General features: G+C 41.5%; 1 protein-coding gene across 9 annotated transcripts in view; it reads right to left on the minus strand.

Annotated features, from left to right (window-relative positions):
* gramd1ba (GRAM domain containing 1Ba) overlaps window positions 1-14,191 on the minus strand; it is a 607,589-nt gene that overhangs the window by 224,050 nt on the left and 369,348 nt on the right. The window contains exon 1 of one of the 9 annotated variants that reach the window (XM_072593158.1): window positions 9,315-9,629. The exons of the other annotated variants lie outside the window; for them this stretch is intronic. Coding sequence (XP_072449259.1) covers window positions 9,315-9,337 — 23 coding nt within the window. The 5' untranslated portion in view covers window positions 9,338-9,629. Of the gene's footprint in view, window positions 1-9,314; window positions 9,630-14,191 lie in introns of those variants that run through there. 9 annotated transcript variants of the gene reach the window in all.

The following is a 14,191-nucleotide window of genomic DNA, read 5'->3' on the forward strand; positions in this document are numbered from 1 at the left end:
AGGATTCTTGGCAGTGTGGAGGAACAGAGGGAACTTGGTGTTCAAGTACATAAATCCCTCAAAGTTGCCACCCAAGTAGATAGGGTTGTCAAGAAAGCATATGGTGTTTTGGCTTTCATTCACAGGGGTATCGAGTTTAAGAGCTGCGAGGTTTTGCTACAACTCTGCAAGTCCCTGGTGAGACCACACTTAGAATGTTGTGTCCAATTCTGGTTGCCCCACTATAGGAAAGATACAGAGGCTTTGGACAGGTGCAAAGAAGGTTTATCAGGATGCTGCCTGGACTGGAGGGCTTGCCTTATGAAGAGAGGTGACCTGATCGAGGTATACAAGGTAATGAGAGGTATGGATAGAGTCAATAGCCAGAGAGGAAATTTGCCCAAAACATCGATTTCGAAGCTATTTGGATGCTGCCTGAACTGCTGTGCTCTTCCAGCACCACTAATCCAGAAGCCAGAGATGTTTCCCCAGGGCAGAATTGACTGGCACGAGGGCTCATAGTTTTAAGATATCAGGAGAAAGGTATAGAGGAGACGTCGGAGGTATGTTCTTTACACAGAGTTGTGAATGCATGGAATGCGTTGCCAGCGGTGGTGGTGGAAGCAGAGTCATTAGGGACATTTAAGCAATTGCTGGACTTGTTGGGCCTAAGGGCCTGTTTCCACACTGTAGGGAATCTAATCTAATGTAATCAAATAAGGATTAATCCTCGGCACAATATTATGGGCCAAAGAGCATGTTCTGTATGCACCTTTCTATGTTCTATGTTCTAATACACAATACGTCATTGGCTGTTCCTCAACTCAAGGTCTCCAGTTTCTTGTATTCATGTGACTTGAAAGGCCACTCCTCAACACGCAGATCATTGTGCACATGGAGTAGGACATTCCACAACATTGTGCTTTCCAGAATGTAGAACTTTGCTTTGTTTCCTTTCCTTCCTTGACCCTGCTTTGACTCATCCTTAAGGCACTGAGAGTCAAAGGGTGATGCAGTTGATGGATAAGGTTTCACTATTCCAAATGACTGGTAGCAGGTTCCTCACTGTCATTCATGTCAATTCCACCACTTTTAAAGAAGAATTTCAGACTGTTTTGAAGTGTATTCTTTGATATTGCCTGGAAAGTTGATCATTTGAAAGTTGAGAAAACAGGACCTGGCAGGAAGAATGGTTCTCAAACAAACTTTCAATCTATTGAAAGTGAATACCTAGAAATTTTGCCTGAATGCTTAGGGAAGTGACTTCATAGATATGTTTGATGGTCCTTGCATGGAGGATGGGGCAGACACATTGTTGCTGGGAGTTTCTACTGCACTCCTAAGTGCCACTGGTATGCAGTTGTCATAGTTACAAAATATGGTATATTAATCTTTAATTCTATTCAGTGATTTAATATCCACGTCTTTTCATTGACTAAACACACATTTAACTGAACCATACTCTCTTTTAAACTGAGTGTCGTGCCAATGCCAAGACGGTGACTTGCTTGCACATGCACAGATGGTGCCGGTGACATCAGCAAAAAAAAATTCTCTTCCTAATCTCTTTGAATCACTGTAAGCAGCAGTTTTATTTGTATTTCCTTTACAGCATTAATGAAACATGACTTTCAGGGGCCATAAGTGGATTTGGCCCATCTTAACGAGTCTCCACATGAACTCTAGTTGCAACTCTCACTTTCAAATTCAAACTGACCAAAGTGATTCCAGTATCCAGAAGCCAGTTACAGGCATTCATTTTTAAGCTTTGCACTGTGCAAGACTGACATTGAGTCTTTATTTATTTTCCCCCTGAAGGTTAGCAAATAAAAAACATATTGCACAAAATACAGAGGCTGGGATTGAGGGTGATTTGGCGATTTGGATCAGAAATTGGCTGGCAGAAGGAGGACAGAGGGTGATAGTTGATGGGAAATATTTATCCTGGGGTTCAGTTACTACTGGTGTGCGGCCTGGATCTGTTTTGGGCCACTGCTGTTTGTCATTTTTATAAATGACCTGGATGAAGGCGTAGAAGGATGAGTTTGAGAGTTTGCGGATGACAGTCGGGTCGGTGGAGTTTTGAATAGTGACAAAGGATGTTGTAGATTACAGAGGGATATAGATAAATTGCAGATCTGGGCTGAGAGTTGGCAAATGGAGTAGGTAGCGGAGAGGTGTGAGGTGATTCACTTTGGAAGGAGTAACAGGAATGTAAAGTATGAGGCTAATGGTAAGAGCCTGTGGATGAGCAGAGGGATCTTGGTGTCAGGGTGCATAGATCCTTGAAAGTTGCCACCCAGGTTGATGGGGTTGTTAAGAAGGGATGCGGTGTATTAGCTTTTATTGGTAGAGGGATTGAGTTTCGGAACCAAGAGATCATGCTGCGGCTGTGCAGGGCTCTGGTGCGGCCATGATTGGAGTATTGTGTGCAGTTCTGGTCACCACATTACAGGAAGGATGTGGAGGCTTTGGAGGGGGTTCGGAGGTGATTTGCTGGGATGTTGCCTGGTATGGAGGGTAGGTCTTACGAGGAGGGGCTAAGGGACTTGGGGCTGTTTTCGTTGGCGAGAAGAAGGTTGAAAGGTGACTTAACTGAGACATATAAGATAATGAGAAGGTTGGATAGGTTGAACAGTGAGAACCTTTTTCCTCAGATGGTGATGGCTAGCATGAGGGGGCATAGCTTTAAATTGAGGGGTGATAGATATAAGACAGATATCAGAAGTAGTTTCGTTACTCAGAGACTAGTAGGGGGATGGAACGCACTGCCTGCAACAGCAGTAGACTTGCCAACTAATAATTGGTTAGGCATATATGGATGTGAATGGAATAGTGTAGGTTAGATGGGCTTGAGATTGGTTTCACAGGTTGGCGCAACATCGAGGACTGAAGGGCCTGGACTGTGCTGTAATGTTCTTGTTATATCATTTATTTAAGGAAATATTGTTACCGGCTTCTTCCTGGTCCATTAGAATTAATTAACTATACAGCACCAAGGACCCGGGTTCAGTTCTACCCTTGGGTGACTCTCCGTGGAGTTTGCATATTTTCCCCATGTCTGTGTGGATTTCTCTGGGTGCTCCAGTTTCCTCCCATTGTTCAAAGATGTGCAGGTTAGGTGGATTGGCCATGCTAAATTGCCTATAGTGTCCAGGGATGTGCAGGCTAGCTGGATTAGTCATGGGAAATACAGGGTTCCAGGAACAACAAAAGGGGCTGGGTTTGGGTCAGATGCTCGGTGTGGACTCGATGGGCTGAATAGCCAAACCTGCTTCCATACTGTGGGAATTTTATTCTATGATTCTTTTAGTGGAGAGATGTACAGCCTTGATCAAAAATCAAAAATCTTAGTAGAGATCAACCAGGAAGATTGTAACGAAAGAAGCTGATTTATCCTTCTCCTCACCTGGTCCAAAGAAGCAGTCATGGCTGAGACATTAAGGTTTAACCACCTTTGCTTATGGAAAATCAGATACAAAGGATTAATTCACTGTCTTTCTTGGAGAACACCTTAGATTGTCAGAACTTCTGACAGCACATGCAAAAAAAACCCTGCAGTCTGCTCGGACCATAACTGTGCAGTTTGAAAGTCAGTCATATGACAGCATTCATCTTTGTGGGAAGTATTAAATAAAAGTCAGGAAAGCTGCTTTTTTTTTTTAACAGTAGCTTTCAAAAATGTTTGCAGATTGACATCAAAAATTATTCTTTGTGGAATGTAACTGCACTTCTCTCTTCATCTTTAATTCTCAAGTTAGGACTCTATTTCTGTTGCAAGTTGGAATACGTTACAGAGATTGAGAATGTAAAACTAAAAGAACATCAAATGTCACGTCACCCATGTCAGGAAATGAGTCGAAAAGTGTGGCACTAGAAAAGCACAGCAGGTCAGACAGCATCAGAGCAGCAAGAGAATCAATGTTTTGGGCATAAGCCTTTTACCAGGAAATGGCCTGACTGCAGTTTAAAAGATCAGAAGAACCAACTCCACTAGAACTTCAAGACCACCAATTGAATGCGTACTACATTTTCTCTTTTGTACTTTAACTTTCTCGATGATGCTTGTTAAAATGAGGCCACTTTGTTAGCAGAAAGATGTCATTTACATTGGCTTTTCACACCTCATTTTGTTAAATGCTACCACAGATTCATGGCCAACCCTGCCAATGAAGTCCCCAGAAAATTGATTTTATTTTCTTTTCGGACAGTAGTGTAAAACATTACTTGATTATCTTCGGAGTCAAAGGTTACGGCACAAGTGCTGATGATAATGGCAATAAGACTGAGCTACAGGTGAAGATGGTTTCATTTATGGAGTTGAGGACTTGAGATCCCACATCAACAATTCAATTCCAGATGCCAAAACCAACTCTGTAGACTCGAACATTGATGTCAATCTTACTCTCCAGTGGAAAGTATAACCACATGCTCAATCCCTCAGGCAGCGATATCACTAAACATGGCGATAACAAATTGGAGCCATGACAGCTCATGATAAAACTGCAGGTCTTCCTTCCAGGCGCTGGCTCCTGTAATTTTCAGGAATATTCAATATCCCATGTTGGAAAACATGTATGGAGAAGTAAGGAGATCTGGACGATTGTGATGGCAGTAGGGAAAACCAAAAAGACCAGAAAGGGGATGGCCCAGCTGAATTTAGTGTCAGGATCTCATAATAAGGTTTGCTTCCCATTTCCTACCTGGTAGCTGGCCAAATTAGGCAAAAAAAATCTGTAGCAGGAGAATTCTGACTGATAAATTCTGACTGGGGACGAGACCCAGAAATCAGGTGTTAGGAGGATATAGATTTAAGTTTGGTTTCCATGCAGGGGGATGGGCTACGAACTAAAGCAGGCACGAAGAAGGCTGAAGGTCTCATCGATGGACCAGGGAGTTTCTAGAGCAACCTATGCTTGCCACATATCTGTGACCAAGTTTTCCAATGCCTGGAAAATCTGTTCAATAAGTGTTAAATATAAGTCAGATGCCCAACTGCAATTACTTTTATAAAGTACGTCATCTTCTAAGCCACGAAACCTGTATACTTTGCTACACACTGCTAATAAAATTGGCAGTATTTGTGCATATCTCCCTTCCCACTATTGTTAATATTTGGCTATTATTCCTTGCCATGAAGTTGTCTCACGTCACCGTAACATTTGCAATTTATTGCACCATAAACTGCATGAGTATCCAGAAATTAAAGAGATACTGAACTTTCGTTTTCCAAAATATATTCTTGTGTAACATGCGTAAAAACAGAATAGGTTGCCATAATGGGAAAGGTGGTTATGGAGGAACAACAAAGATTCTAATTCCATCAACCATTCTGTGAAGTACAAGATTTATCTCTGAAAGTAGAACAACACAGTTGCAATCTATTTTATGGCAGATTTGATTGAAATGATGTGCCTTTGGCTCCAGTTCTTGTGACTGTACTTGCCTTGTTTTAATGACTTGTACTGTACTCATTCTCAAGCCTGCTTGGTATCCATGACACAGTCGTAAATTACAATCATTAATCTGTAAAACAACACACTGAAAATACCAGAATGACTTAGGGAGAACTATGTGACATTTAAATCAGGATAATGTAGATCATTGCCAAACAGGTGCAATGGCTTGTTGGTCTACCTTCAAAATATTCACAGAATTGGATTTTCCAAAGAATGGCAGTTACAGTCAGATTGATATTCTGCTCATTTTTTCCCACTATGTCTGTGCTCCACATATGTGGCAGGAAATCCTGTAACAATTTCTCCAGAAGTATGGAGTGCACCTAAAATTTAACACATTTCTTGTAGTGCACGATAGTTGGGTAAAGTCAAACAATACCTCTTGTCAGGGAACACACAGTTTTGCGGTTCAGACTTAGACAAGAACGTAAGTCACATAATGCTTGATAATCAATGCACCACAGGAGTTGCAACTTGGAAATATCAATATCAATTGGTACATTTTTAACTATACCAGGTTATGTTACTTTTTGAAACAAACAGTGAGGTGTACACTTTGACACAGAGTGGCAGCAGGAGTCTGAGTTAGGGAGAATGTGTTTGATGACAGCCCCCTGATTGGTCCATATGCAATTTGTTACAGATCTATAATTGTCTGCAACAGAGAAATTCAGAATTAATAAACTAAAAACAGCTGTGTCCCCCTTCTCTCAGCATGAGTGAAAATAAAAATTAAGAAACTTAAAAAAAATTCCAGCTTTTTAAAATTTTTCCCTTAGAGGGCAGCAAGTTGGCTCAGAGGTTAGCACTGCTGTCTCACAGCGCCAGGGACCAGCATTTGAATCCAGCCAGGGGTGCCTGTCTGGGTGGAGCTTGCCCCCATGCCTGGGTGTTCCGGTTTCCTCGCACAACGCAAGATGTGCAGGATAGGTGAATTGGCTATGCTAAATTGCTCATAAAGCAGCATGGTGGCTCAGTGGTTAGCACTACTGCCTCACAGCACTAGGGACCCAGGTTCGATTCCCACCTCGGGTGACTGTCTGTGTGGAGTTTGCACATTCCCTGTGTGTCTGCGTGGGTTTCCTCCGGATGCTCCAGTTTCCTCCCACAATCCAAAGATGTGCAGATCAGGTGAATTGTCAATAGTGTTAGGTGCATTAATTAAGGGTAAAGATAGGATAGGGGAATGGGTCTGGGTGTGTTGCTCTTTGGAGGGTTGGTATGACTTGTTGGGCCGAAGGGCCTGTTTCTATACTGTAGGTAATCTAATCTAAAGGTCAGGGATGTGTAGGTTAGATGCATTAGTCAAGGGTAAATGTAGATAATGGGAAGGGGAATGGATCTGGGTGGGTTATTCTTTGGAGGGGTCAATGTGGACTTATTGGGCCGAGGGGCCTGTTTCCACACTGTAGGGATTCTATTCTATTCAGTCTAACCAGCCTATTGAGGGAAGTTACAATGCATGCATGAAGCAGTTGGGGCTTGAAATCAGACTAAGGTCACTACCACTGTGCCACAAGACCTGAAGAAAGAATCCCATTTATTTTTCTAATCAACTGTTCAGAGATGTTATTACATGCCTCTGAAGCACGTGGGACATAAATCCGGGTCTCTCAGTCTGGGGTAGAGACACTACCACTGTGCCACAACAGGCCCTTAAGAACAAATTCCAAGATGAGAAAACAAATTTGCTCCATCTAATTAATGACTAAATTTAAGAATGACTATGACTCTACAATACAAGACAATAGCATGTCCCTCTACTTCCAGCTACCAGTATGAGGAGATTTGATTCAAGGTCTGAGATGTAAGAGGTCTCATGGAGATGCACTGCATGCAAACAATCTAAACATTTGAAGAATTCTACACAAGCTATATGAGCTTGGAAATTGGATAAACTAACACTCTGGCTACAGTGATAGCTTGCCTTGAACTGCACACTTGATTCGACTGCTTGGAGTACATTAGTCTTCATTCTGAAGTATGATTCTTGTTACCAGAACTGAAGTGAAAACCTAAGATAATAGCTTCTGGTCAGTACGTAACCATAGGATAGATATTTTCTAACCAACCTGTTCAGAGATGTTGTTACACACCTCTTCAGATAAAACTTGAACCTGGGTCACCTGTTTCCAAGGTAGGACACTACCACTGCACTACAAGGGCTCGGAATTCCACAGGTTGGTATCTTAGACTAAATCATCTTCAACCGCTTCATGCATGACTCTCCATCCATCATAAGATCAGAAGTGGGCCTGTTTGCTGATAATTGCACAATGCTCAACCACCATTCAATACTCCCTAGGCACTGAAGCAACTTGTGTTTATGTTGCATATGCAACACACATCCTGGACAACATTCAGGCATGAGTAAGTGCCAGGCAATGAACATTTCAAACAAGATAATCTAACCCATCTTTTGACATTTAATGGCATTACCATCACTGAATTCTTTACTATCTATATTCTGGAGGTTAACAATGACCAAAAATGAATTGAACCACCCATATACACACCGCGGCTAGAAAAGCAAGTCAAAGGCTGCAAACTTTGCAGTAACTCACCTCCTGACTCCCTAGTACCTGTCCACCATCTATAAGGCACATTACAGGCGTGTGATGGAATGGAATGGAATATGCATCACTTGCCTTGATGGGGGCCACTTCAACAACATTCCAAAAACCCAGCATTAAATAATACAAAACATCAACTTGCACATTCATTACCTTCACTATCAATGCACAGTGGCAGCTGTATATACCATATACAAAATCCACTGTAGTAGTGCATCAAGGTTGCTTCAGCAGCACCTTCCAAACCCTCCACCTTAACCACCTGGGAGGATGAGGGCAGCAGATGCATGGAAACATCACCACCTCCACATTCCCCTTCAATCCACACCATCCTGACCTGGAACTATATCTGTTACTTCAGAGGCAAGATCCTTAAACTTCCTCCCTAACATTACTATGCATGTCCCTACATCCCTAGTACCGGAGCAGTGCAAGAAGGCAACTCACCATTACCTTCTCAAAGGAAGGGCAATAATTTCTGGCAGAGACAGTGATATCTACATCCCATGAATGAATTTTTTAAATGCAAATAAGCATTACATCATTTAATAGCATCACAGTATGTTCAAATTTGCCAATCTTATGAATTTCACAACAGAAGTGAAACTAGCAGTCATAAATTATAAGCATTCCTCTTCAAAGGACTAATGCAGTGGCACTGAAAAAAAATCTTGTCTCAATCCACTTTCGGCGGTGGGGCTGGGGGTGTGGGGAGGTCTTTGGCCTGCATTTATCAAACCAAGAGTGGGGGGAGGAGGAGAGTCAGCCAACTGTTAATACCGATTTGAATAATTGCCATTTATTAGTGCTCTCATGGTCTCATTTAAGTCACTTCCGTATAGTCATGTACGCCACAGTTCCTAACTGGATAGCACTTTAACAGAGTATCACATTTCAAAACAAGATTAGATGGAACAGAACATATTTAACTGTATGTACAACTGTAAAGTTTTATCAGGCTTTGCTTCTCGATATGTACCCAGTTTTAATATTTGTAAAGAGGAATGCAAGAAACACATTCATTACGTGGCTGACAACATTCAGAATCTGCAGAGTAAAACTACATTTTGGCCTTCATAACATTTTTTTCGATTTAGCTTGCTAGGGTTAAAAAAAATTGCATTTACAATAGCTGATAACATTCTGCAGCTTTGATGCTCACAATGGGAAGTTAATCACCAGGAGTGACCACTGACTTTATTCTGCAGCTGTCCCAGGGAAAGAAAATAACTGGGCTGATTTAATTTTCTTGGAAAGCATTCTGTGTGGCGTGATTTAGCTGCGGATGTTGCGTTCTACTTACCAGGCAAGCTTGAAGCTTTTCATCAGTACAGTACACGGTAGCCGACATCCATTGTCTTTTCTCTCCAATCGCCAGGATGAACTCGCCACAACATACTAGCAAGCAACTGTCAAGGCTGCTCTAAAGAGAGGCAAGTGCTTCACCTTCACTTGACACTTCACTGTAAGCAACAGTTCTGTGCGCACCAAACGCTTTCAGTCTGCAGCTGCAAACTCTGCTACTGGCATTCCATGCCTGACTCAAACACGCTGACAAAGCTGGTCGCCGCAGTAAGGATGGACCCGGAGCATCATCGTCTCCCGCCGTCCTGTGCTCAATGCCCTCAAATGAGTAAAGGATTAAATGAACCGAGTGCAGCCAACCACAGTGCACGTCACTGGAAATCGGTGGTGGCAGTTGAGAGTGTAATCTCTTAATCAACGCAGAAATGCTGCACAGAATGGATCGGATGTGTTTCCCAGCCCCCATCTTGAGGCTTTGACTCACTATAGATTTTAACTCCGACTGAATTTGCATGGGAACTTGATAAGACAGTAGTTCCCGTGTGTAATTCTCACGAGCTAATGCAGTCTGAGAAAGAAATCTACGTTCAGTGTTATATCATTACTACTTTCTTTTAATTAGAACACACGGAAATGATGTTCCAGGGAAAAAAATAACTGGGCTGATTTAAGTTTGACTTCTCACAGAATAGATCAAACAAAACTGACAAAGAATTCATTCTAAAGACGTATTAGGAATGCACATAATTTCCATACGAACTGCAGATTATCTTTAATTACGATTGGCAAAAAAGGTCAAGTAAAAACTTGGTGAATTTCGTCAAGCAATGACAAGGAGTAGGAGTCATTTTCTTTCTGTGAGTCAGAACACGTACTAACGGGAAAACATCACGTCGTATATAGGATATTGGACTTTCTGTAAAACAATCTATCTGGGAGAGAACGGGAGAACACGCTTCAAATATATCACATATTCAAATCAAATAACTGAATAAATTGCAAAACCTTGACATTTCAGAGGGCAAACCAGGTAAGGAAAACAGATTCCCTTCCAAAAAGGACATTGGCAAATCAGATGGGTATTCACGATAATGGTTACAGGTCATCGTTAGACTAGTTTTTGATTATTTTTAAATTTCACCATCTGCCAGGGTAGGTTTTAAATCCATACCTTTAAAACATTAGTCTGGGATTCTGGATTACCAGTCAAGTGACATAACTGCTAAGCCTCTGCCCTTCCTGTGTTATTGTCAATGTTTTTAAAAAATCAATTATTTTGGAATAAAATATTCAGCGTTACTGGAGACTAAGTGGGAGTTCATGACCTTAATCTTTCATGCAACCAAATTCCTAACTTTAATAAGTGTTGCTGTGGGGAAGCTCTGCATTTCCCAAATCGTCTGAGTCATGATTGATATAGTCTTAAGTGCAGTATTGTGACTGATTCAAAAAAGAATGAAGTGGCATTGGAGATGACATGTCAGTCAGCTTAGCCTCCTGCTGATGTCATTGGCACAGTGTAGAAAAACCAGAAAATAGGACAGGGCAAACAACATGAAAACTGTTGGTTGAGAAATATCACCAAGTGCTTACATGATGTCTTTAAACAAATTCACTGCATTTGTTGGACAAGTTCATTTTTTTCAAAAGGTTGAGGGGGTGACACATTTTTGTGGCTAATTTGCAATTAAAGAATTCTAATGGCAAAAAAATTAAGAGTTGATGAGACATATCAAGGCCTGATTATCTCAAATCCAGCAACCTTGAGACCAAGTCCATACTAGAGTTCAGCATTTATGATTCTTGAAAATAAAATTGGAATCTAACATGCAATGTGAAATATGCAATGCAAAAACTCCCCTAATTTTTCTGAACTAGGTTGGGTGGAGGTCTATTCTTGGAATGCAAGAAATAAAATGCACAAATAATAAGTACTCCACATGGCATTCCACTGCTGCGGCAACTCCACAAACAAACCAGCAAACCTTTTACTAGCTGGTCCACTGAAAAAGAATTGTCAGTTTTTGGCCACCCCAGGCTGTAAGGATTCTGGATTTGAAGTAAATTATGTGTAGAATTAATGGTCTACCATTTAAAATCAAGGAAGGCATTGTCTCACTCCATCTCCTCATTTATCATAACACTGTAAATTTTTGTTTTTCAAATATTAGCTACTTCCATTTAAAAATGTTACTATTGAATTTGCTTGTACCACCTTTACAGGCAGTGTCTAGCAATTTTTGAATAAAGTAATTCTCATCTGCCCTCTTCTTTGCAAATGACTTAAATAAGTATCCTGTGGGTATTAGATCTATCTCTTCAACTGCAGCTGTATCCAAAGCAACAAGCATCACAAAAGAAGTTGTTACAGTGCAAATCTGCATCAGCTCTCCTAATTAGCTGAGTGACTTTGTGCCATTCTACTGCCCTTTAACCTGTATTCTGACACATTGAATAGAGACAAATAATTACTAATACCATCTTGAATGCCTCCACCACACTTCATGGCAAAGCATTCCAGAAAGAATTTCAGTAAATTATTGATGACACAGACCAAAGTGAACATAGAGAATGGTAACACAATGGCAATATTGTTGGACCAGTAATCCAGAGACCTGGACTCATGATTCCGATACATGTGCTCAAATACCAACATGATTGCTGGGGAATTTGAATTTAACTGAAGAATGGAATAAAACATTCTTGACATAAGGAGGGAAGATGTTTTGGGTAGGCTAAAGGATATTAAGGTGGATAAATCCCCAGGACCGGATGGGATCTATCCTAGGTTGCTGAGGGAGGTAAGAGGAAATAGCTGGGGCCCTGACAGATATCTTTGTAGCATCCTAAAAATCGGGAGTAGGACCAATCTTAAGTGAGGAATCAAACGCGCTAAAAGGGGTCATGAAATAAGTCTAACAAGCAGAATTAAAGAAAATCCCAAAGCGTTTTATTCAAATATAAGAAGCAAGAGGGTAACTAGAGAAAAGGTTGGTCCACTAAAGGATAAGCAAGGAAGGTTGTTATCGAACCTGAGAAAATGGGTGAAATTCTCAATGATTACTTTGCATCGGTGTTCATTGAGGAGTAGGGCATGATGAATGTTGAGATTAGAAATATAAATTTGTTTACTCTGGATCACGTTGACATAAGGAAGAAAGATGTGTTGGGTAGGCTAAAGGAAGTTAAGGTGGATAAATCCCCAGGACCAGATGGGATCTATCCCAGGTTACTGAGGAAGGCAAGAGAGGAAATAGCTGGGCCCCTGACAGATATCTTTGTAGTATCCTTAAACACAGGTGAAGTTATGCAGGACTGGAGGGTTGCTAATGTTGTCCCCCTGTACAAGAAGGGTAATAGGGATATTCCAGGTAACTACAGAAGTGAGTCTGACGTCAGTGGTAAGAAAGTTGCTGGAGAAGGTACTGAGGGATAAAATCTATTTATATTTGGAAAATAATGGGCTTGACAGTGATTGGGAACATGATTTTGTGCGAGGAGATCGTGCCTTGCCAACGTAACAGAGTTCTTTGAGGAAGTGACCAAGTTGATAGATGAAGGAGGGGCTGTAGATATCAAATACATGGACTTTAGTAAGGCATTTGATAAGATTTCCCATGGTAAACTAATGGAGAAAGTGAAGTCACATGGTGTGCAGGGTGTTCTAGCTAGGTGGATAAAGAACTGGTTGAGCAACAGGAGACAGATGATAGTAGTTGAACGCAGTTCCTCCAGTTGGAGAAAGGTGGCCAGTGGTGTTCCACAGGGATCAGTGCTGGGGCCACTGTTATATATTATACATAAATAATCTTTAAGAGGACATTGTTTGTCTGATCAGTAAGTTTGCAGAGACACGAAGATTGGTGGAGTAGCAGAAAGCAGAGGGGACTGTCGAAGAATACAGGAGAATATGGATAGACTGGAGAGTTGGGTGGAGAAGTGGCAGATGGAGTTCAATCCAGACAAATAGATGCGTTTTTGGAAGTCTAATTCTAGAGCCAACTATACTGTAAACGGAAGAGTCTTGGGTGAAATTGATGAGCAGAGAGATCTGGCAGTTTAGGTCCATTGTACCCTGAAGGTGACTGCACAGGTGGATAGAGTGGTCAAGAAGGCATATGGTATGCTTGCCTTTATTGGACGGGTATTGAGTACAAGAGCTGGCAGGTCATGTTAAAATGGTACAAGACTTTGGTTCGGCCGCATTTTGAATACTATGTACAGTTCTGGTCGTCACATTACCAAAAGGATGTGGACAAGGTTTACGAGGATGTTGCCTGGTATGGAAGGTGCAGCTATGAAGAGAGGTTGAGTAGGTTAGAATTGTTTTCATTAGGAAAAAGGAGTTTGAGGGGGGATCTGATTGAGGTCTACAACGTCATGAAGGGTATAGACAGGGTGAATAGAGATAAGCTTTTTACCAGACTGAGGGATTCGATAACGAGAGGCCACGCGTTCAAGGTGAGCGGTCAAAAGTTTAAGGTGGATACATGTGGAAAGTACTTTACACAGAGGTTGGTAGGAGCCTGGAATGCATTGCCAGCACAGTTGGTAGAGGCAGGCATGGTTGATTTATTTAAGGTGCATCTGCACAGATGCATGAGTAAGTGGGGAACAGAGGGACGCAGATGCTTAGGAATTGGGCAATAGGTTTAGACAGTGGATTTGGATCGGCTCAGGCTTGGAGGGTTGAAGGGCCTGTTCCTGGGCTGTAAATTTTCTTCATTCTTTGTTCTTGATAGTAGGGATCATGATAATTGAAAACAGTATACATGCGATTGCATATTGGAAATGTTCAGCAGTTTGGGGCTCCGAGGGGGGTTGTGGGGTAAGGTAGGATTTAAGGGAAAGAACAGTCGTCATGGTGGTACTTGT

Source organism: Chiloscyllium punctatum, chromosome 23 (genome assembly GCF_047496795.1).
Source record: "Chiloscyllium punctatum isolate Juve2018m chromosome 23, sChiPun1.3, whole genome shotgun sequence".
In the NCBI taxonomy this organism is placed as follows: Eukaryota; Metazoa; Chordata; class Chondrichthyes; order Orectolobiformes; family Hemiscylliidae; genus Chiloscyllium; species Chiloscyllium punctatum.